Source organism: Ixodes scapularis, unplaced genomic scaffold (assembly GCF_016920785.2).
Source record: "Ixodes scapularis isolate PalLabHiFi unplaced genomic scaffold, ASM1692078v2 PGA_scaffold13__105_contigs__length_92229423, whole genome shotgun sequence".
Taxonomy (NCBI): Eukaryota; Metazoa; Arthropoda; class Arachnida; order Ixodida; family Ixodidae; genus Ixodes; species Ixodes scapularis.
The window spans coordinates 22,989,722-23,015,055 of NW_024609839.1; the positions used below are offsets into that span (position 1 = coordinate 22,989,722).

The 25,334-nt window shown below is 47.3% G+C and overlaps 1 protein-coding gene across 1 annotated transcript in view; it reads right to left on the reverse strand.

The window, feature by feature from the left end:
• Positions 1-25,334, reverse strand: part of LOC115332169 (neprilysin-11-like) — a 97,648-nt gene that overhangs the window by 46,726 nt on the left and 25,588 nt on the right. The window contains exons 6-9 of the mRNA XM_040216233.1: positions 14,861-15,040; positions 12,209-12,289; positions 11,007-11,140; positions 7,579-7,804 (exon numbers count right to left, since the gene is read on the reverse strand). Of these exons, the coding sequence (XP_040072167.1) occupies positions 7,579-7,804; positions 11,007-11,140; positions 12,209-12,289; positions 14,861-15,040 (621 nt within the window). The remainder of the gene's footprint in view (positions 1-7,578; positions 7,805-11,006; positions 11,141-12,208; positions 12,290-14,860; positions 15,041-25,334) is intronic.

A 25,334-nucleotide genomic window follows, 5' to 3' on the forward strand; every position in this document is an offset into this window, starting at 1 on the left:
TGACGTCACTGATGACGTCATCAGTGACGATGACGATGCGGGTACCGATGACGTCATTAGTGACGTCACTGATGACTTCACCAGTGATGATGACGATGACGATGCGAATGTCGGTGACGTCATCAGTGACGTCGCTGATGACGTCATCAGTGATGATGACGATGACGATGCGGGTTCCGGTGACGACATCAGTGACGTCACTGATGACGTCATCAGTGATGATGACGATGACAATGCGGATGTCGGTGACGTCATCAGTGATGATGACGATGACGATGTGGATGCCGGTGACGTCATCAGTGATGATGACGATGACGATGTGGATGCCGGTGACGTCATCAGTGATGATGACGATGACGATGCGGATGCCGGTGACGTCATCAGTGATGATGACGATGACGATGCGGATGCCGGTGACGTCATCAGTGATGATGACGATGACGATGTGGATGCCGGTGACGTCATCAGTGATGATGACGATGTGGATGCCGGTGACGTCATCAGTGATGATGACGATGACGATGCGGATGCCGGTGACGTCATCAGTGATGACGATGACGATGTGGATGCCGGTGACGTCATCAGTGATGATGACGATGACGATGTGGATGCCGGTGACGTCATCAGTGATGATGACGATGACGATGTGGATGCCGGTGACGTCATCAGTGATGATGACGATGACGATGTGGATGCCGGTGACGTCATCAGTGACGATGACGTCATCGGGGGTCACGTGACCTCGAGGAGGGGGCCACGTGACCTCAGGGGAGTCACGTGACTTCGGGGGGTCACGTGACCCCCCACGAGGTCACGTGACCTTGGTGGGGGGCTCGCGCGGTGCATTATGGGACATTTCCCATGATGCACCGCGCGGTTACGCCGACGCCGACGCCGACGGCGACGCCGCTCAAGCCGGAAACGGGCCCCTAAGAGCTGCGCTCTAATAACAAAGAGAGAAGTCGACGAATCCGGAGGGGCACCAGGGCAGAGCGTCCAGAACATGAGCTTCTCATTGCATTCAACAGCCCGTTTCCAATTAAAAAACAACAAAGCGTCATCACCTCCTGAGAAACGTGTAAAGAGCAGCTACGCGAGAATTCAACAACCGAATGAAAGCGTTGTCGGCTTCATCAAAGACGTCCTCTGACTACACAAGCGCTTGGAGCCCGAACCGGAGGAGCAAAAGAATCTCAAAATTCTCATGCGAAAAGTAAAGAAAAGCATATTCGGGGCTCTCGTGTGAAAGCCGCCTGCGACCGTCGTGGCACTCGTGACGGAGGCAAAAAAACAACCACATCGTGAGGGAATCCTCCAAGTGCGAGTCACACAGAACAAGCGACTGGCCAACGTTGCCGCCCTGCGTTAGTTGGCCTCAATACTCTAACTGACCTTATTCCAGGCACTCGGGAACTGCCTTTATTCCAGGCATTTGGGAAATGATCCGCAACGTCATCAGGGAGGAACCCGGGGAATTTCTGCTGGTTGCCGATCACCCGACTTTTTTCCATCGCCGAAGCGGTACCAGAGGAAGTTCAGCAAGACATTTAACTGGATGCTCCCATCAGCGCATTAATTGCAATTGAGGAAGCCCAGTCGCTAACGTACGCCGCGATTGCCAGGAGGCCAGCAGTAATGTCCCGCCTAGTATTCGGCGCAGCCTCAACGGCACGTCACGACGCCAGAATAGGTGTGACGCCAAGACGACCGGACCTAGCACACCCGCCCGGACCAGCTGCGCCAAGGAAGATCGACGTGTGGCGAACGGCCCACCGTCGCCCACTTTGTGACCACTGCGGAGAAGCCGACCCCATTTACCACCGTTGCTCCTGCTGGCACCTAGGGCTGCGCGACTTCCACCCGAACGACCCGCGCCCACGCTACGGAGTACCTTCGGCAACCTCCGTTTCCCCACCTGCACCTCGCCGTGGTTCCTGGTGGCCGTCACCATGACGTCCAGCTTCGGCGATGCACAGGACTCGTCCTGACAGCCTCTCGCTCTTCGCCCCCAGTCGGGGAAACTAAGCGCGGCTGCCCACGAACATGGAGTTGCCAAATACCAACATGCAAAGACCCTTCGCGAACGTTGAAAGGCTCCCACTCAAACGACGCCATGCATCGGAACAACGCTTCTATAAAGGTGCGGGACAACTTCAACGTCATCATCGACGCTCAGGACACATCGGCACTCGTGGACACCGGCGCAGACTAGTCGGTTATGAGCGGAAAGCTCTCACGCCACCTTCGAAAAGTTATGACGCCCTGCGTTGGCCCAGATATTCAAACCGTCGGAGACACCTGATATGCGCCCTGCGCGAGTCGAGAACCATGGTGAAATCTGCCCCGTGAAATCCGTCGTACTACAAGACTGTGTAAGAGACGTCATTCTCGGTATGGACTTTTTGTGAGACTACGGCTCAGTCATCGACCTCGGATTGAACCGTTTCATACTGCGAAAACCTGTTCTTGCTCCGGAGGAAGCCACAACGACGCCAACTGCTGTCCAAATCATCGCCGTCCACGTGAACCTGCCGCCGCGATCAAGTGTATTTGTACCCGTCGTGACCGACGCAGCCACCTGCGGCGAAGTTCTTCTCGAAGGCAACGTTCCCCTGCTTCAAGGAATAGGAATAGGCGTCACCAGGAGGGTAATATAACTATAGGATGAACGCACTGTGATCCTCGTGACGAACTTCCAACAGGAGACGCAACGCCTCAGAAAAGGTAGCGCAGTGGGTTATTTCAAAGAACTTTGCTACACAAGTCAGGTGACCACGATTTCTAAAGAAACGTCGCTATCTCGCCAAGACACTACGCTTTCATCGCAACTCGACATTGACCCAGAGGTACCCATCTTGCAACAACGACGGCTGACAGAACTCCTCGCCAAATTCAACGACTGCTTTGCGACGTCGTCTAAGGTGCGGAAACAGTGGTTGCGAAGCATTGCATCGTTGCCAACGACCACGGGCTTCCTGTGCGTCGGCTGCAGTACCGGATCTTCATTAAAAAAACCAAGGCCATGCAGAAGAAAGTTAAGAAAATGCTCATTGACAATACTATCCAGCCTTCAAGAAGCCTGTGGTCCTCTCCCGTCGTACTCGTCAAGAAGGACGGAACATCCAAGTTCTGCGTGGACTAGTGGCAGCTCAACGCAGTGACGAAGGACGTCTACCACATGAAAGCATTGACGACATACTCGACCGGCTATGCCAGTCATGATACTTTTCGTCGATGGATCTGAAGAGTGACTCCTGCCTTATCAAAGTCGTCGAAGATAACCGAGAAAAGGCTGCCTTCGTTACGCCAGATGAACCGCACGAGTTTAAGGTAATGCACTTTGGATTTTGAACAACAGAGGCAAAATTTTGGCGTGTCAGGAATACCGTTCTGGCAGGCCTCAAATGGCAGAGCAGTCTAGTTTTCCCTGACAACGTTGTGATATTCTTGAGCGACTTTGACAAGCAGTTAAAAAGACTTCGAGCCGTGCTCCACGCAAACAGGACCATCGGACTTTCCCTCAAGCGAACGATGTGTAGCATCGCCTATCGCGAACTGAAGTTCCTAGGTCATGTTTGAGCAGAAAGGGAGTTCGTCCTGACCCAAGACGAGTCGCGTCGTAGCAGCCTTTCCACCACCATCAGATAGAAAGGCAGTAAGATTTCTTGAACACTGCTCTTAGTACAGACGCTTTGTTTAGTATCTTGTGGAAACGTTTTCCCCACTGACCTCACAAAGGACGCCGTGAACTTCGAATTGAGGGAAAAACAAGAGGCATTAGACGAGTTGAAGCGAAGGCTACTGTCACCCCCGATAATCAGCCACTTCGGTCACTCAGCGGAAATAGACGTTCACAAGGATACCAGCAACGTATGACTCGTCGCGGTATAGGTACACGGAAAAAGGAAGCCGAGCGAGTGACATACGGCATGATACCCGCACGCTGTTGAACGCAAAGCAATATTACTGGACTACTGAGAAGGAAGATCTTGCCGTTGAATGGGCGATGAAAAAATTCCACCCATATTTGTACGGGAACACGTTTCTACTGGTCCCATACCACCACTCGCACTCTTTTCTCGCCAACAAATAATATCCGTCAGTACGCCTCGCTTGATAAAGCGTACGGCTGTTAGAGTTTGGCGTGACGTTGTGTACAAGTCAGGCAGAAATCACAGCGACGCGGACTGCCTGTTCAGAGTCCTCGTCAATTAAGATCCCACCGGCACCAACGACGACGATGGCGAGAGATTTCTAGGAGCACTGAACGTCAATGACATAGTAAACCTCCAGCGAGATGATCCTTAGCTGCGTGCTCTGATCGGAGACTTCAAAGGATGAGGAAGCGCAGTTTCCAGTATTTTCTCAAGAGCGTTGTCATCCTTCGCCATTTGACAACCTGTCCTCTACAAAACTAACTTCGGGGACAACAACTTGACGCGGCTTTCGGTAATTTCTTCCGGCCTTCGAGAGAAGATCTTCCAAGCCTGGCATGATGACCAGACGTCCGGACATCTCGCTTACAGCAAGCCTCTGGCCCTAGTTAGTGAGACGTACTGCTGGCCTAAGCTTTTAATGACAGTTCACCAGTACGCTAGATTGTGCCATGAGTGCCAACGCCGGGAGAAACCTCCAACTAAGTCATGGGAACTACTGTTACCGGTTGTGCCGCCTACTGCTCCGCTTCAGCAGTCGGAATGGATCTACTACTATGACCTTTCCCAGCGTCAGTGTCGGAGAACCGCTGGATAATCGTCGCCAGAGACTACCTAACCCGGTAAGCTAAGACAAATGTCCTTGCTTTAAATGTGCTGCAGGGGTTGCCTAGCTTTTCGTGGAATCCATCCTTCTCCGAACAGCGCCCTGAAGTCCTGATAACAGACCGAGGGTTAGCATTCATGGCCCAGCTAACTCAAGAAATTTTTTCAGGCTAAGCCACACTAGCCATCGTTAAACCACTGCGTAGTACTGCTGCCCAACGGACTGACAGAACGACTAAACAAGAGCATTGCCGACAGGATCTTAATGTACGTTGACGTAGAACACACCTCGCGGGTCGAGCTGTTACCCTTCGAAACGTTCGCATACAACCACCGGAGTGACACAATTTCAACTGCTGAACGGCAAAAAGGCGACGACGATGCTTGACGTGATACAGCCCCGCAGCCCCGCAGACGACAGCACCGACAACGCCCAGTTGGTCACCCAGCAGACAAAAGAGGTACACCAGTTATCTCGCCTTCGGATCCCGGCCCAACAACGTCTCGACGTTGGCCGCTACTACCTTCGCCGTCGTTACCTCCACATCGAGCCCGGAGACAGGGTGTTGGTGTGCACGCCCATTTGCTGTCGTTGCTTCAGCGGGAATTTCCAAACGGTACTTTGGACTGTACAAGGTTATTCGTGCCAACTTGGGGATTTGAATTACAAGGTGTCCCCCGAACAGAACCCGGCCATCTGGATGCCGTCAGCCGCTACCCAACCTGTTGCACTTCGTTCGTCTCAATCCATATTATGCTCGACAGAACAGAGACCTCGTCATGGTTTAGATGACCCCACAGCTTACTACGCACGGCCATGTGGCTTAGCTCTGTGGTATTTTATTTGAAGTCGCATTAGGACGATGCGTTTTTAAGGGCGTGAGTAATGCCGCGTGCATGGCCGAGAGAGAACGCACATGAATCTCACGCAAGCGCCCGGGGCTCAATGCCCGGCACCCAAAATTACTTTTATTCATTCCTTTTTTTCCTTACTTCTAGAAGCTTCGTATTTGCTCCTACCCCAAGTGATCGATGCTCGAACATTCTGGGACGAATGTTCGAGATACCGAATGTTGTAGATAGGAAGCCGAGGATGATTTTCAGTCTCCCGAGTGTTCCACGCTCGAACATTCTTGGCTGAATGATCGAAATACCAAGTGTAAAAGATAACGAGCCAAGCGTGGCCTTGCCGAGTCCGTCTCGCGCTACCCAGTTGTCAAGCCGGCACCTCCACGCTTCGTTTTGTTTTTTCGATGCTTGTTCTCTTATAAGGTTTCTGGCACACGTTCGTTAATTAAAAAAATATCTTCAGTTTTACGTTTGTCGATTTTTTTGATCCGCAATGACATATCTAATTATCTACTTTCAATAACAAATGGTTTATATTGCTTCTTCAACTTTTTTTTTTACACTTCCGGCATGTCGGTGTTTTAAAGCCTCATTCTTCCGGCATCCACCAAATATAAAATGTTCAAGTGCGGGCAATCTGACGTATACTGAACATGATAGTTAGACGGAGTCTCATAGTTTACTAGAACGTTAAATGCGAAAATTTCGCCACATCATCCGGTGGTTTTTGAACAAGCTAATTGTGTTTCCAAAACAAAAAGCATGGTCAATGATCATCTAAATCGTTCTGAGCTTTAGAACGCTTTATGCAACCATTTATGCACAACCCCTGTGTGAATAACTCTGCTTCAGAATATATTTGATTGAAACTCTAATAATAAAATAATTTCAATACTGTTCTGAATATTTAACAATGACTTTGCTAGCTGCTCCTTTCGGTCTATTTATACGTCATTTTACTGAAATATTGGGGTCGAAAAAACTGTTTTATGTAATTATAGGTACGACTCATCGACATGAGCCTTGGTTACGGCTCATGAAAATGTATTAGTTACGACCCATCAGCATGAGACTCGTTAGTTACGACTCATCAACATGAGACTCCACAACTTGTAAGACATGAAACTTGAGGTCAAAAAAGCCCAATTCTAAGTTTAACGGCCCTAACGTGATTGCTTGCCTGCGTTCTGAATTAGCATTATTTATTCTTAAGGCCGACTCATTAGTTTATTTTACTGTTGTTTAATATGTACTGAAAAACAATTAGCTAAAGAAACACGAATGATAAGGCCTCACTATTATGGTTCCTATTCCTAAGACGAATCTCCCAACCCCGTTCCGCCCTCTCTCCAGCCCCGTGCCCCTTCAACCTGAATCCTAAATGGAGTTGCTCGCTTCCCACAGCGTCTGGAAGAAGCCTACTGAGCGACATTGGCCGACCACGTTGAGGAAATTCTCGGGGACGACTAGAAGGTGTCAAGCCAGGACCCAAACCGCATTAGTAATTCCCACGATGTTGCCGGAATAGTTGTTTATCGTTCTTTTTTTTTTTTTAAATAAACTTTTGTTTTTCTTTTTTTAACTTTTAGGTTTCCACCTCGAAGCAATATCTCCAACCCTTTCTCCAGCTGCTCACTTTGTAGACGCAAGAGGGATCTCTCTTCCGTGCTTACACTACACAGATGGCGCTCGTGATGGCCTACGCGCAGATAGGCGCACGTCGCAGAGGGCAGAGGTGTGCGAGCATATAGGCCGCACTGCGCTCTTAGGCTCACGTTTTTAGCCCGGTGCGTACCGTAAGGGCAAAAATATGCATTAGTCAGGTGCAACATGGTTCCAGCGAAAGCAAGCAAACATTAGCAGCGCTGAAGAAACGACTCCTCGACAAGTTATTCTCTTTCCCAGACAAACAAATTACAACAAAACTATTCCAAAATATAGTGTATAAAAATATAGATAGGTAACTCACATCAGCCGTCACATCTAACTTGAAGTATGCAGATGTGTATGAATCTCCAAACACGTATTTCATATTCTTCATCAGTTGACGGATGCAGTTAGCTTGAGCAGAAAGTTTATTAAAGGAGGCGTCAACTGATCCCATAAACTGGGAGTATGTAGTGTAGAGTCTCGATCTTGTGTAGGATAAAAGCTGAACAATTCGCTTCCACCCAAGATAATTAAAAAGCACTTCCCTGCAACAAAAGTGAACTTTATATAAAACAAATACTGAAATGATCTCGAATTCCTGCTTTATACTATCGAAAATGTATCGATGTATCAGCAATGGCAAACATCTTCCTGTGGACATAGTTCAACTTCGTTTCATGCTCACAGAAGGTTTTGACGCGGAGTGCTCACTTCCGAATATACGATCCACACCGCATATCTTGCCGGTTTACAAATGTACACTAGGAATATTAAAAGGAATTTGGTTCTTTACTTATGCAATAAAATTTGCAATATTCTCATTTGGTAAAAGCCACATCGGTACATTTTTTTCTTTACAGCACAACAGTTAGAACTCCGGCCTACACTTAAAATAATTCTGTCAACTCAGTAAACGCAAACTGATTGTTTCTGAAACCATGTTTATATATGACTTACATATTTGATTTATCAGGGACTATAATATTTAACTCACAGTAACTTAATTCTCATCTTCATATCTTAGGATATTGATAGTTCGCTACAATTTATATATGTGTTTTGATGTGACCTATTGACACTCGCTCAAATATAGAGTGGTATTTTCAAAAGCATGTTCAAACAAGCGCTGAGATCAGCAATTCGTGAGAACGAGCACCGGCAGCAAGAAAAAAATCGTTTGACACTTGCTACAAGAAACTTTTTCGTTCATTTGTGTCTTTACGGTCTTTACATAAAAGAAATATCCACTCAGGAACTTTGAGCACTCTCTTCGTTGTGTCAATACTAGCGGGACTTCAGAGTGGTATAGTTTTAGGAACAATTAAGGAATACTAACCACTCGAAGTATAAGCTTGTTTCTTGTTTAATTTTCTACTTGTTTGCAAGCTATGTACGATTAACTGGGTGCGAATATAACTTCAAAAATATTATAGAAGTCTCACATTTATTACATAGTGATTAACGCTAACCACAGGCTATCTTCAGACCAGGGAGATACAGTTGTTCGAGACATGAATGTATTGCTATATTATCTTAGATATATACTTACGACTACGTGTATCTCAAATTGAGATACTTATAATAAAGGGAAATCTATACGAGTAGTGATATACATTATCAATGTATCTCTTGTATCCTCGCGCTCTGCCAGACTTCGGTGTCTTGTTACCTTTGTGTACGAAAATGAACTGTTATTTACTATAAACAAAAGAAACACACACACGAAAACACTGAACCGAATGTAAGAGTGCAAATGAGCTGGTGAATATTTAGCATGAGAGAAACACCGAGACAGCGGATAAAAACGATACAGAGGAAAGAAGTCTCAAATAGAGACTTTTTACTGTATGTCCATCTTTTACGCGCAGTCTCAGGATTTTTGTCACGTCAAAAACCGACCTTTTTGTGCAAGGGTTCGAGAGTTTGTGATTATAAATTGGCAAATAACCCCCCCCCCCCCCTAGAAAGGGGAAGGTGGAAATGGAGGAGCCTAGCGCTTTGGTACATCAAACAGTCACACAAGTAAATAAAACGAGAAATCAGAAACAACACGAACAAAGGGCGTTGGCTGAGCGATTACTTGGAAGAATTGCAGGATAAGCTCCTCCCAAAAAAAAAATCCCCCTACTGTTTTCGCTTTAGCAAAACGAACGCTGTTAACGAGACGAGTTTAGAGGAGGAAGGAATCAGTCATTAAATGTAGATAACTTTAAAAGCGGCTTATCTTCCTGCACGGAGCCTGTTAAGGTCCCGTGCAGACTACATCTGGCTTCGTTGTTTGATATTTTTTTGCGTTTTAAGAGGTACTCTCACGAAAAAAAAGGTATCAATTCAGGCAGATGGCCCTTATCAAGCAGTCGTTGGTGTCCAGTCCTTCGCTGGGGGCAATTATGCTTTTTTAGCAGCCTTTTGGGATCGTAAGGGAGGGTGAATAAACTCATAGATAAAAAAAGAATACAAACACTACCATTTACATACGCCACGACCTGCTCCTTCACCACCTACCACTTTTCGGGAATAAATACATTTCCTCCATGTGTATATATTCCTACTCCAGAACACTTTTTTTGGTGTTTTGCTAGAAGTTAGGAATAATTCGTTGCATAGTAGAGCAAATGTTTCTCGGTGTTTAATTTTTGCCTTAAAACTCATGTATCTGGGTATTTGCATTTTAGCCTTAAAATATATATCTCTCAGTATTTGTATCCCGGAGTACTTTGTGGTGTATCTCCACCTAGCCATGCTTCGAACAGATATTCTTGACTCCAGTTTCATAATATCATTGCTATTTGATATCTTAGTTCCTCCAAGATGCAGCTTCCGCATCATCTTGCAAAATAAATCGTTCCACTCAGTATGGGAGGCTGCATAATTCTGCGCATCACTCTCGGACTTTCCACTCATCACCGGGATTGAAGCGTAACAACAATCAAAACAAGCCTATCAATGCCCTCCTTTTAGAAGGAAGAAGTATTCTCTGTGTGCTTGATTCGAGTTGCAACTCAAAACAATTTAATTTGTATGTAAAACAACTATTCTTTTAGAAATGAATAACAAATGTAGTTACTTTGACCTTTGTTACTCTCACGCGACTTGTTTCCATAACTATATTACTCCAACTAGATTCGTAATGTTTAATTATCCTCCCAAAACCAGAGTCCAATTTCCAGTAAAACATTATTTTTGTAATGACATGATTATCCTTCGGTACCAAAATTGCAAACATAATTGTGTGTTATTGCTTGATTCACACTCTGTTGTATTTCTCTTTTTTAAGTGACCTATGTCCTCTTTCAACGCCCATGACACTAGGGGTGGATTAATGAATAGATGGCATGTTGTGTACACTCTACTACTGGCTGTTTTAGGTTAAAAAAGAGGGACAAGCTGTTCCCAGAAAGCCCTTCACTCTTCTTTCAAGCAGAACGAACGCTGAAGAGGAGGCGTGGGAAGGCTCGCTTCCCCTTTTGCATTCACTCCATTAAAATGGGAAGTTTGAGGAGCTTTGCAGGAGGAGCTTGCGCTGATGTGCCAAGCAGCAGGCTCTAGACATCCTAAAGATAGCGGCTTTTAGTTCGCTCAAACAATTTTTTCTCTTTTGTTTTTGCTGGGGAGCACCGATCTTTATTGAACATTTTATATTAAAATTTGAGCTCGCTGCGCGCAGAGCCTATATCTCTAACATATTTTAGGCCATATTTAAATGGTGACGCCACCTCATAGAAAATAGTGAACGCAGATACTTACGGCGATTTTTGACTAATTAGTCTAGAAACAATTTTGTAGTACTCTAATCTCCATATGATGACGCTCTGTGAGTCTCTTAAAGACGTTTTAATGGCTTCGAATGGGTGTTTGAGAATTCTTTTCCAAGGCAGTCCCTATTCAAACAAATTAAAGCGGATAAAAATAACGAACACATTAAAATATCCACAATTAAATTGCAACCTCGTCAGAGATGTTACTTTGTTCATTCTTATTTATTTACTTATCCTTTTTTATTTTCTTAGCGCATCGCCGGATGGCATTTCAGTTGCTGGGATATATACATCAAGTATACACACAAGCGCTATAATATAAAATCTCAGGAAGGACATATGGAAACATTATTAAATGCAGTAAATACGGACACTTGAAAGCAAACGAATACATTTCGCAATGCAGTAAAAAGAAGGTCACTGTTCACAATTTAAACAACTTTAGAGCTCAACAGATTCTCTTGCGGAATCAATTGAATCAAGAGCGAATCGGTTGATTCTCCTACGAATCACTTACTCCAAGACTTTTAATTGTATTCAGAAAGAACTTGAAAACATACAACGCAATAGCATATTCATTATGATCTATTCAGGAGCAGCAACAATTATGTTCGTTTTACAATTATCACAATATTTCTCGCACAAATATTTTCACATCTTCTCAGTAACAACAACCTCCAAACGAAAACCCCTAGACAGTCACATGTAAGAAATATATATGTATTTGTCGTTTAACTGGGTGTGTTGACTTAAGCTTTGGGTTACCACAAAACACTTTTCCCCGTGGAAAGAAAAAGAGCATCAATTCGTGTAATTGGAGCGAGCTGGTATGCTACAAGAATTTAAAAAAAAAGTGAAAACAAATATCGTAAGTTATTGTTTGTTTACAAAATTATAGTTTCATTTGAAAATAAATTTGGCCACTAATTCGACCCTGCTGGCAAACTGGCGATTTGGTAAATTCAGTAAACGACAGCTAACCTGAAATCCTCAACGCGCTTTGAGAGTAGCGACCGCAAAGCCAAGTTCTGTTTTTATCGTGATTGAAAACTTCAAGTGTGCGGATTGAGCTAAGGATGCCTGGGTTAAATTTCTAGGGAGGCCTGCACTCACGCAATATACTTTGTAAATAGCTTACACGGTCGGCCAGACTCGAAAATTATCTAACGGCGGGTTTTCTAGGTAGCTCACCCCAATCAATTTCTCTACGTCCTTAAGTGTCGTCAATTTTCTGTTGTCCTTTGGATCAATTCTGCTGTCTTCAGTTGTAGCCTGAAGGTTTAAAGGCAGTATTAAAACAAAAGTCGACTTGAAAAGACAAGCATTACATAAAAAACACGCTATCGATAATTGCAATCCGTTCCTCTTTAAAAGCTTGAGTCGCCATCTTGGGTAGATATTGATTTCTATGAACCCTAGTCTAATAGTCATGTGCACGTCTCAGCAAGGCTTGACTACCAGGCCATCTACACACACCAGCAGCAAGATGGCGGCGCAATGCCGAGTTGGCACAGCAGACACACACCAAACTTGTTAATCTTGGCTTGGCACATAATTGCCGAAGTGCCAGACGTAAGCCGAAAATGCCACGTATTAACCGTACAACCATCAATCACTTGTTAGCCAATTTTGGCCCAAAATTGCCGCATGATAACCAAAGAACCGAAAGTTGAGACAAACCACGGCAGTTCGGCAATTTGGGCCAAAGATATCGGATGATAGCCACACTAGATGCAATAAAGCCTAACTTTTGCCCTTGCTTCGGGAATTAGGGCCAAGAAACGCAATCTCAGACCAAAGAAAGACAAGTTTGGCTTCACATTGGCTTCTTCGGGGTTTTTATGGCCCTACATTCCCAAACAAACTTCCCAAACAAACAAAACCGCTGAAGAGTATACGCGTTGCAATTGAGCTTTAAAACTATATTTTACTTTGTGGAAACATGACTTCACCTGCGCCCACACTAAAATGGACAAAGCTTATCCCCCTTCTTACAACTTTGGAATGGGATGACGTATCGTGTAGGATACCTTCCACTGCACTGTCAGGCGTGCCGATTCCCACCAAAGTTTGAACAAAGCACGATTTTAGGAAACTTTTCAGGTCGGTCCACTGGAAGCGTGCCATACAGCCAAATGCAACGAGTGTTGTGTAAGATAGCCGTTCATAACGCTGCATGAGAAGGAAGTGCTCGTTCTAGCTAGTCCTTTTAACTAATAAGTGTCACCTAAGCCAGTGATTTGTCCTGCATGTGTGCCCTTATAGTTTTATAGTGTACTTAGTTTGTTAATAATTTTTGTAAATATTTATGGTGTAAATCTCGTGTGCTTTGTCCTTTTTTGTATTTTCTATGTGTTAACGTTCTTCTGGTCTTCCTCCCATAAATATCAGTTGCGAGCCAGCGCTTGCGTGCTCCATCTGTGTCTTTTTCTTGTCCTCTCCTTTATGCGCTGTTACGAATCACGTCTCAATTCTAACGAGCACAACTCAACATTGCTCGGAAGGTACCCACTCCGGTATTCAGTTTTTCAAGAAATGATTTTTTTTCTCGAAATATTTGTCATTACATTTTATCCATAGACGGAGAAGGAGCATCTAAACACATAAAGAAAAAAAAAATCTCGACCGGTTACGCGTGGATTATCTCATCTGGACAAACCCAAAAATCACTACATACTTCTTATTTTCTATAAAACACCCAAAGAGAAATTATTCCGAATCGGCTGCTGTCGTTACGTTGATTCTTGACGAGATCCGTTCGAATTTCGCGAAGGGGTTCCCACTGAGCGAAGGATGGGAATTTCAACCTCGCGAATGTCCGCATAGTCATGTGTTTGAGAGCCGGCTGTTCTCCCGGGCGTCGGCGATTTTGAATGTAGCCATCACAGTTTCTGCCAATTGCCCTTCACGGTCAGCATGCTATTCGCTCAGCGTTCGCGAAATTTTTATTCTACGCTGAAGTGTCACGAGCAGGAATATTCGTAAACCTTCATACAATGTTTGCGCCATACATATATGTGTGCTCGCATTACTTTCTTAGCCCGAGCGCAGATTCTAAGTAGTCGTGAACTAGCAGGCGACACGACTCATCCAGGAGTTGAGAAATATTTATCTTCGTTTCAAGTGTTCAACTATTTAAATAAATTTCAGAAGTTGAAAGCTCTTGCGGCGCGCCCAATTAACAAAAAAGAATAACGACTCCATCGAACTTCATTTTACCGTTACGTTGTAAGCTTACTGCTGAAAAAGGCTCCCGGACTGGACAAAATCACTGACTTCTTAAGGTAGTTTGGAAGGACACAAAACTGATGTACCTGAAATTTTGTCTCAGAAAGGTAGCAAATACCGAGAACCAACCGCGCTCAAACCACGGTGAAAACTTCGCTTGCGTCTCTTACTGCTTCCTAATATATGTCATGTTAATTCTGCGGTAAACTTGATTCGAGCCCGGAAAGCAAGAGTGAGCCAGAGCGATTAAAAACTCAACAGCTCGTAGGAAATAAGCGTAAAACTTAAGGCTTTTGTGTGCGCAGCGAAAGCGCAACAGAAAAATTTTGGCATCAAGTTTTGCAGAGAAAGCTGGTTAAAAATAACTTCCGCTGTTCTCCTTGAAATTACGCGGCGACAAAACAGGCGGAACAGGAAAGGATTTCATGACGCTGGGACGCCACAATGCAACAAAGCAACGCCATTTTCGTATAAAACCGTGGACTTTCGGTACTCAGGGAAGATCAATTGTTTTTAGTGCTTCCTGTTTTCTTGGTTCTCTCAGGTTTGTGTTACGAATTTAAGTAGTTACTTTGCGAATCAGCACCAATCGTTTATGTATAGAAGCATTCTTACCTTCATAAGTTCAAGTTCAAAATCATATATTGATTCTGCGATAGCGCCTATATGTTTTGTTAATTCCGGATATAAAATTTTAATTATATCTACAATGAACTGTTTGTACAATTCCATCTTTGGCCTTGGAAGGTCACGAAATGCTCGCTCCGTCAAAGGTTCGAAGTTGGGAACATCCATCTGAAAAGCAAGACATGCATTCGCGGAGAGTTATAAGTTTATTTTACATCTTGTAATAAAAACGTCATATATATATATATATATATATATATATATATATATATAGAGAGAGAGAGAGAGAGAGAGAGAGAGAGAGAGAGAGAGAGAGAGAGATAGATAGATAGATAGATAGATAGATAGATAGATAGATAGATAGATAGATAGATAGATAGATAGATAGATAGATAGATAGATAGATAGATAGATAGATAGATAGATAGATAGATAGATAGATAGATAGATAGATAGATAGATAGATAGATAGATAGATAGATAGATAGATAGATAGATAGATAGATAGATAGATAGATAGATAGGTAAAGTAAAAGAAGTGTTTTGAGGGGAAACTACTGCAACAATGTATATTACAACGTTTCGAGCGCGGACCACTCTTCATCAGGTGAAACAGGCACAGTTTGAGAGGGTTTATATACCAAATAGCCCACTCTCTCCTCCATCCCCAAGAAAAAATAAGGACGAGGAGAGAAAGAACTTGTTAAAGCAAGAATACAACACAGATCGTCATTTGAAAATAGTTGCACAGCGCAAACGCAGGCAGATAAAGTTGTTCAGGGCCGCGGGGGGGGGGGGGGGGGGGGGGGGGAGGGGGGGGGCAGTTCTTTTGTCGGGTCTTTTGTGGAGGTCCTGGAGGAGATGCTTATTACCGTGACCCCCAAAACACATAAATCCCGTATCTCTCAGGGTTCGCTATCAGAAGATTGCACTGTTTGTGCGAAACAAGAAGTTTTAGGAAATCTCCGTCTATTCCTGCTTAACGGAGCCATTCAGGGCGTTCCCAAAAGGATCCTTTGTATTCTAGGTTTTGTCGAATGGGTTAGCAACACTTTTTAACGCTTCGAGGTAAAGGTCGTGTTTCGAAAGAGTTCGAAGGACACAGAGGGAGAGAATGTTCTGCAATCAGAACGGGGCTACACTACATCATCTCCCGGGGCTTTTATTTGCGCCCTCGTTCAAAGTGTTGAACATGAGAATACGATATGGTTCCTTTCGTTCCCTTTTGATCGTTGTGCAAAAACACCATTTAAATTATATTCAAAAGAGAGAACTTAATGGGAGCTTTACGGCGATGTAACGACCATAAAAATTTATTGATTAGGTCACACAGCCCAGCTTGCTGAACTTTGTCAAATATTGTTTCAGAAAAGCGGTTTCACAATTAAAAACCTAACATTAAAGATATTATGACCTAGGTGCTCTATTAGCATAACTCGCTGTTTGTATCCTTTTTTATTAAAAGAATCTACAGGTAGGTACTAGAAACCTCAGACGAGTTAATTATGATTTCGTGTATTTTTGTGAGTCGCTTGTATTACTGGGCGACAAGTGAACAAAAGGATAAATCTAAGATTTATAGCCGCCATACAAACAAAATATTACATTTCTTGTTTACTTTACTTTGTGAAGCACTGCAATGGATGGCTAGACAAAAAGAATTAGCCAAATAAAAGGTAGGCTTTTTAAAAAATCGACCTCCAGTTCGCAAAGTTTTTCAAAAAGTCCTTGCTTTACGAAAAAATACTGCCTTTTCTTTATTACACACAGCATCATATGTGTTATCATTAGACGGAGTATACTCTAAGCTCTCTGAAAATACTAATTATGTTAAGACACCTCATATAGGTCACACGAAAGAGCTGGTAACCTTTCATAAATATTGTCCAAAAACGTCATATTGGCCAATTTTCTAAAACATATTTGGTATAAAGAATCGCGTTAAAAGTACTTATCAGAGAACAAGTGTGTTCACAGGTATCTATTAAAAAAAATAAGAGGCGCCAATTTTGGGTTTGTGTATTTTTGCGAGTAAGTTGATTTACGAACAAAAGAGTGAAACAAAATTAGACTTCAAGCTTTCACAGGTGCCATGCAAACAAAATATTACAGTTTCTATTTTATTACCTTATAAAGCACTACAATAGACAGTTACAGAAAAAAAGCTGTCGAATAAAAGGTAGGCTTTTGTAGAAAATGAAACTCCAATTGGCAAAACGTTTGAAATAATCCTTGCATTACGAGAATACAGTGCCTTTTCTATTTTACACACAACATTAAATTCGATATCGATAGAAATAATATACTTTCCGCTTTCTGAAAATACTAAATATGTTACAATATCTCAAATAGGTCACACGGAAGAGCTGGTCAAACATTGACGAATATTGTCAAAGGCAAACAGTTTGACAATATTTAAGACAAAAGTGAAGATAAATAATCCTAATAAAAGTATTGGCCATAAATAATTCCTGTTCTGAGCGTGGCCGAAAAAAGTTACATTGCAGTACCAAAAAAAGGCAAAAAGGTTGTAAGGAGTGAAACATGACACCTCGGACAGGCGAGAGAAAGGTCAGTTTGAGCCTCGGCTGCTTAAAATGTTCATAACTCGAGAACAAAAAATCGCCCGAACATACGGTTAAAGGCCCGTTCACACTCTTGCAACCCAGTACGACCGAGTGAGACCAGACCGGTTTTTAAGCCTTTTGCGACTTCTTAAGACCGGATGCGCGGCAGTGGAGCTGGTCCTAAGAGATCGCAAGAGGCTTAAAAACCGGTCTGGTCTCTCTCGGTCGTAGTCGGTTGCAAGAGTGTGAACGGGCCTTTACACTCCATGTCACAAGAGGGTTTTCCCCAAAAGGCAGATTTTTTTCGTCAAAATTAAAAATTCGTCCCCAAATCCGTATTTGAGTTGAGATAAAACCACCCTCTCTTTCTCTCTCTCTCTCTCTCTCTCTATATATATATATATATATATATATATATATATATTGCACGTGCATGTTCTAGAAGATACGCTTCTCCGTTCATCTAGAAGATCCTCGTAGGCTGTTAAACCCAACGGAAATGATAAGGAGGGCACAATGTTCTTGTCTACGCACTCTCACCCTAGCTCTTTTCTTAACATTCTAGGTAGAATAGTGAAAAGCATAGTTGATAAAGAGCCAAGCGCCGTGTCGCCGATTTATTCACTGATTCTCTCTCGGGATAGCTAGCTGCTGCGCGGACGTACCGTCGCTTGCCTCTGCCGCCGTCGACGCTCAATGCTGCTTTCTCGACGTCTGTTCTACTCTTTTTCGTTTCTGGCACAAGTTTACCCCATTCAGTCTTTGATTCATTTCGTTTTCTCCGCCCTCTTTTGTCATTCATGTCATTTCTGGGGATGGTGCGGGGTACCGCAGCCCATGAAACGTACCCCTCCAAGGCCTCGCAGCGCAAGCCCACCTCTGGGCTCAAGAAGACCGTTTGTGGAGACAACCGAGACCCGAGGAAGCCACCGTACAAAAGATCCAGCACTGGAATTCGGACTTCTACGGGACCCCCAGAGGAAGTCGACGAAACCAACTATGACCACCCGGCCCTGCGAACTGAAACTCCTGTAGCTGCCTCCCCCGTCGTTTACCTGCCTGTTGCCCTTCGTACGCTGAAGCCCTTCCACGGCGAGATCCACGAGGACGTTGAGGAGTGGATCCAACACTTCGAGCGCGTGGCACGGCACGGCAGATGGACTGCCAAGTAGAACCTGCAGAACCTCTACTTTTCGCTGGAGTGCACTGCGAGTCACTTGTTTAAAAACCACGAGGCTTCACTCGCGTCGTGGGACATCTCCGTGGCTGAGTTGAAGCGGACCTTTACGAGCCAACACCGAAGGCGGCGGGCGGAGAATCTGCTTCAAACACGGATTCAGACCCCCAACGAAAGCATAACCAGCTGTGTTCACGATGTGCCACGCTTAAGTGCACGCGCCGGTCCACAAGCCACTGACGAAAAAAAGTTGCGCTTTCTCATGGGAGGTGTGAAGAGCTACATCTTCGGCGGCCTCGTCCACAACCCCCCAACGACCGTCGACGGGATTCTAGCAGAAGCAACAAAGATCAAGCGGGCGCTAGCGGCCCGAGCTCGCCACTATCATCGACTCAACGACGTCTAAACTGTGGCATCAGTCCGATCCGAGCTCAGCAGCAGCACCGACGAACTCCGCGAAATCATCCGCAACGTTGTTCGCGAAGAACTCAAGAAGCTGCTGCCTGGTGCCGATCCGCCAGAATGATTGTCCTTCGCCGAATCGTGTGAAAAGAGTTACAGAAAGCCATCGAACCGCGGGCTCCTGTCAACCCTACGCCGCTTGAGGAAATGACTCTGAGCTGCACCGCTACGGCCCGACGACCGCCGCCAGCAACCCGCCAGTACCAGCACACGGCGCCCCCTCGACGAGAAACCCATACGCCTCATTACGCTCGGCTCACTGAGGAACAAGCTCCGTACGTCCGAGCCAAACCCCCGGCGCCAAGGAGGACGGATGTGTGGCGCACGGTTCACCGACGCCCGCTGTGCTACCACTGCAGGGAAGCCGATCACGTGTACCGGCGATGCCCCTATCGGTAGCCTGGGCTTCGTGGGTTCGCACCGAACGTACCCCGCCCGAGGCGCGGAGAACGACAGCGAAACATCAAGGAGTATACCTGCACCGTCCGCCGTCACCGGCACCGGTTTCCCCCCGGGGATCCAATTTGCCGTCGTCGGCGTCGTCGGCGTCGCAACTTCAAAGGTCACGTCGAGAGAGCTTGTCTTCCCAACCTTGTCGGGGAAACTAAGCGTAGCAACCCCTGGAGGTAGAATTGCTGAAGACGACTGTTAAGTAACGAAGGATTTTGTTAGAAATAAGTAAGATTTGTTTTGCAAAAGTCTATCTTTCTACAGTTGCGTCGGCATCGTTTTTTTTTATCTCCTAAGTTTGTGTCCACATTTTTGGCGTTTGCTCGCAGACCCGCGGCAGGGGGTGAGAGCGTGAACGGGGAGTCGTCTTGTTCTCTCAAGCGCGGGGGGCTTTGGGCAGCCGAGGGGGCTCGGTGGAAAGAGTCGGACCCCGGTCGTTAACAAACGGATTGGATTTGAGCTTGGGGCGCCGGAACACCCCTGTCTTGGGCTTCTGTCCGCACTTGTGACTTTTAAGCGGGTGTGCTTGTGTCCAGCGTATTTTCCCGCTTAGTGTAGGAACTTCGCTTTAGTCAACGCAATAACTTAACTTGGTGGCGCCAGCCAGACGGTAAGGAAAGCATGTGGTGACTCTACAAAGAATGTGGGTTTGACCGTTGAATTGTCGGAGGGGGGTCAAGTTGACAGCTCGCTGATCATTGGGTAAGGGTGTACCACGTGACAATGGGCAAATTTGAAGTGACTGGACCGTTTCTGGAGGGAAAAGAGGCCCCTACGAGTTTAGAAAAGGGCTCCCGAGAGGATTCTCAGGGATTCGGCTTTTGAGATCAGGCAGATTCGGCTCTTGAGACTGGGGGACTAAAGTATGGGTTTTAATTTTGGGAGTTCTGTAAATTATTGTTGACTTGTTGTCGTTTTGTTTTGAAAAAAGCGTGGCCACACTGGCCATCGTAAACCAACCAACGTCGTAATGTGTCCAGCGAAATCGAACAACTTTTAGTGTTTTTTTTTCTTATTTGACTTCCCGGGGGACATCCATCGGGCGAACACCATCATCGGTCGTCACCATCCTGACTGACCGGCCCCCTTTTCCCCTCGGAAAGTTGAGTACGACTGCCAGAAACAATCTCCAAGAGCGTCAGAGGGCCCTCACTCCAGCGACGACCAAGCATCGGAAACGATTCTGCGACGGTGCCCAACAACCTGAACGTTGTCATCGACGGCCGCGACGTGTCGGCACTTGTGGACACCTGAGAAGATTACTCAGATTTAAGAGCAAGCTCTCTTGCCGCCTTCAGAAAATCTGAATACTCTGGGACGGCCCGCAAATACGCACAGCCAGGGGACACCTACTCACGCCTGTTGGGACAGGAACTGATCACGTCAAAATTCACGGAGAGACTTGTCCAGTCACGTTCGTCGTTCTTCAGGAATGTGCGAGAAACGTCGTACTTGGCATGAGCTTCCTGTGTAAATACGGTGCCGTGACCGATCTTGGAGAAAACAGGTTCTCGCTTCGAAGGACCGTGCTCTCCCCGGAGGAATCCAAAACGACGCGAGCAGCCGTCCGAGTTTTTGCTGATAATCTGAACCTGCCGCCGCGGTCAAGTATTCTTCTGCCCGTTGTGATCGATGAAGTCGCCTGAGGGGAGGTTCTTCTGGAAGGGAACGTCCAACATGCTTTAGGATAAGGAGTGTGGGCAACCTGGCGATTCCAAGCGGTTGGCCCAGGCTGCCCCTCCGACAATCATAAGTGGTCATCTTGGCCACGAGGGGGCCAAGGGCAACTGGCCACGCGAGCGGCGCTCCGCCGCTGATAAAAGGCCGTCGCAGCGGATGCGCGGGGGCTGTTGGGATCGCGGCGCAGGCGATAGCGGTCATTAAATGTTTACGTGTTGTTGAACCGGTGTGCTGTGTCATTCTCCGAGACGGGTAGCAGGAAGGGAAATCCCACACTGGCGCCCAGACGTGATATGCTGCTCGTCTGGGAGGATGGCAGCAAACTGGGTTCGTTCTTACGTTTTACATAGTCAATTTTGCGTTCCTGAGTTTGCCCAAAGTTGAGGGGGCGTTTCTTCGGAAGCCCACGTTCAACGACCTGCGCAAGTCTCCACTACAACACGATGTCGTCTACAGAGGACGCCGACAGAAACGTGAGTGAGGACGACCTTTTGACGCTCGGTGCACTCGCGGATAACGCCGCCAGTGACATAAAACCAGACGCTAAGCCTGCAGTCTCAGTCCCGGTAGACGCATCATTAGAGGGTGGTCTAGCAGAACTAAGAGTGGCCATGACCATGCTTCTTAACATACAACGAGAGCAGATGATGCGCTCAAGACCCACTCCTGCTGGAAGTACGCCCCCCAGGGACTTCCTAAGGCTCTCGCTTAGCGTTCCGGTTTTTTCGGGGTACGCAGATAGAAAGTCAGTTGCGATGTTTGTCTCGGAACTGCGGGACTACCAAGCTGCGTCGGGAATTGACGACGAAACCATCCTCACCCGCCTTTTGCCGGTTGCACTGACAGACAGTGCAGCACTGTGGAGGCAAAGACAAACTAAATTCACAAGTATGTCAGATTTTGAGGCACGATTTAGGACGGAGTTCCTGCCTCCGGATTACAGCGTGCGGATTAAAGACGAGCTGCGCGCGCGCACACAGCACCCGGAAGAGTCACTTATTGAGTTTGTAAGGGCTCTCCAGGGCCTGTATGATATCGCCGACGCCGCGGCACCGGACGCGGAGAAAGTACAACGCGCCATCCGCCAAAGCCACCCGCGTTTCCATCCCCATCTCAGGGGACGTACCTTTACGAATTTAGACGAGATGGCACGGGAGGCAATCACCATCCAGGCCGACATCCTCGCGGAACTAAGATACCGACCCCCTCCACCGCAGAACATGACTCTGGAACCATCATTTGCGTGGTCTGGAAACGCACGTGCACATAGAGTCGAGAGAGAACAAGACGATTCCAATCAGGCGCCCGTCCCCCGAACCGCAGATCCTCGTGCATACGAATCACGAACCCTAGATCCTCGTGCATACGAATCACGGAGGTGCAGCGGTTACGAAGGCACGCAATCACAACGCTACAGCCCCTCCATTGGTCAAGATGAGTTCTTGTCCTCTGGACCGGTAACGCGGAGCTCGGGAGAGGCAAAAGAGAGCGGGACACCGCACGAAGCCGACGGGCGGGTCACGCCCCGTTGTTTTCGATGCGACCAGCCAGGACACATACACCGGGACTGCAGCGAACGGCAGCGGCCGCCTCAGACACAGGGAAACGGCTACGGCCGGCGGTGGTAAGAAATTTCTACTCTCCGCCGGCCGCGTCAAAAACACAATCCACGAGATCGAGTCGCCGCAGCCGCCTCCGGGCCTCCCGGAGGCTCACACGGGCTCCGGGGACTGACGCTTTTCTATCGACCCTCGGTGGCCCTCTATCACTTTTTCTTCCTCATAACACTCCTCGTTGTGAGACTCCCGGCGTGTCCGATTTTCCATGGACACCCGGGCGCCCAGCTCACACCGTTCGCGGTGTTGAGACTCCCGGCGTGTCTGCACGTGCATCGACAACCGGGCGGCCAGCTCACAACACTTTCCGTCATGAGACTCCCGGCGTGTCCGCGTTCGCGTCGACAACCGGGCGCCCAGCTCACACCGCTCGCGGTCTTGAGACTCCCGGCGTGTCTGCTCTCGCATCGACAACCGGGCGGCCAGCTCATAACACTTTCACTCCCCGTCATGAGACTCCCGGCGTGTCGGCTTTCACACCGACACCCGGGCGCCCAGCTCACACCGTTCGCGGTCTTGAGACTCCCGGCGTGTCTGCTCTCGCATCGACAACCGGGCGGCCAGCTCATAACACTTCCACTCTTCGTCGTGAGACTCCTGGCGTGTCGGCTTTCACACCGACACCCGGGCGCCCAGCTCACACCGTTCGCGGTCTTGAGACTCCCGGCGTGCCTGCTGTTGCAGTGACACCCGGGCGGCCAGCTCACAACACTCTCCGTCATGAGACTCCCGGCGTGTCGGCTTTCACACCGACACCCGGGCGCCCAGCTCACACCGTTCGCGGTCTTGAGACTCCCGGCGTGTCTACTTTTGCACAGACACCCGGGCGGCTAGCTCATAACATTCCTCGCCGTGAGACTCCCGGCGTGTCGGCTTTCACACCGACACCCGGGCGCCCAGCTCACACCGTTCGCGGTCTTGAGACTCCCGGCGTGCCTGCTGTTGCAGTGACACCCGGGCGGCCAGCTCACAACATTCTCAGTCATGAGACTCCCGGCGTGTCGGCTTTCACACCGACACCCGGGCGCCCAGCTCACACCGTTCGCGGTCTTGAGACTCCCGGCGTGTCTCCTTTTGCACAGACATCCGGGCGGCTAGCTCATAACACTCTTCGCCGTGAGACTCCCGGCGTGTCGGCTTTCACACCGACACCCGGGCGCCCAGCTCACACCGTTCGCGGTCTTGAGACTCCCGGCGTGCCTGCTGTTGCAGTGACACCCGGGCGGCCAGCTCACAAAATTCTCGGTCATGAGACTCCCGGCGCGTCTGCCTTTGCACTGATCCCCGGGCGTACAGCTTCCACTGTTCCCGGTCCTACGCTACCCGAAGCAACTGCATTTGAGTTGGACCCTAATGCGATTCCCTTTCAGCCAAAGGCCGGCACGATCCCCAGCGTCAGAGCCGCTTTGAAGTTCTCAACACCAAGGATGGTCGCTCTGGATGGCCGGCCGCTAATGGACTCGCACCAGCCGACGGGGGTAGGAACAACCTCACTAAACGAGGAACCGACATTGCTCATCCCAGCTGTGAGTAGAATCGAATCTACACCCAAGTCTCTTGAACCTCGTATGACTGTGAATGTACTAGGTATGCCAGTAGCCGCTCTTTTAGATACTGGAGCAAACATATCGCTTATTGGGGATGCAGTATTTGCGGAATGTAACAAGAGAAAGATACATCTTCGGTCAGCAAACGTGAAATTGCAAGTAGCATCGGGGTCCGTACTGCCTGCTGCCGGCGCAGTCAGGTTACGAATTTCCTTTCATGGTAGAAAACGAAGACAACGGTTCGTATACCTCCCAGAACTGCCGGTGCCCATGATCCTTGGTAGAGATTTTATTGCAGCGGAGCGGGTTTTGCTCGACTTTGCCCAGGCTGGATATTGGTTGGGTGGCGAAACGAAATTAACGCCGTTTACCAGACGGCAGGATTGTATTCGCGGCCAAGCGTTCCCGTTAAACTTTGCCGGGCAGATGCCTTTACTTCCAGACAGCGTGCTCAAAGCCGTGCAAAAGTGTTCCGGTGAAGACAAACAGAAGCAGCTCCAGAAACTGCTGGAACCCTTCTCGCCGATGTTCACGGAAAGACCTGGGAAAACCGATCTCCTACAGCACCGCATCGAAACCAAGGATGCACCTCCCCGGAGGTGCAATCCGAGACCCATAAGTGCCCACAAGCGCGAACTTCTTGATGCGGCGCTATTGGAAATGATCGACACAGGCGCAGTACGTCAGTCAAAAAGCCCGTGGGCTTCCCCGGTAGTCCTTGCTCCAAAGAAGGACGGCACAGCAAGGCTTTGTGTTGATTACAGGCGCCTAAATGAAGTGTCAGTCAGAGACAGTTACCCGTTTCCTAGTATTTCCTCAGTAATGTATGCCCTTGGAAACGCGACTGTTTTCACAACCCTCGATTGCAGCCGCGGATTTCTTCAAATCGAAGTTCATCCGGCTGATGTAAAGAAGACCGCATTCATTTGCCATAGGGGGTTGTTCGAATTCACTCGCCTTCCC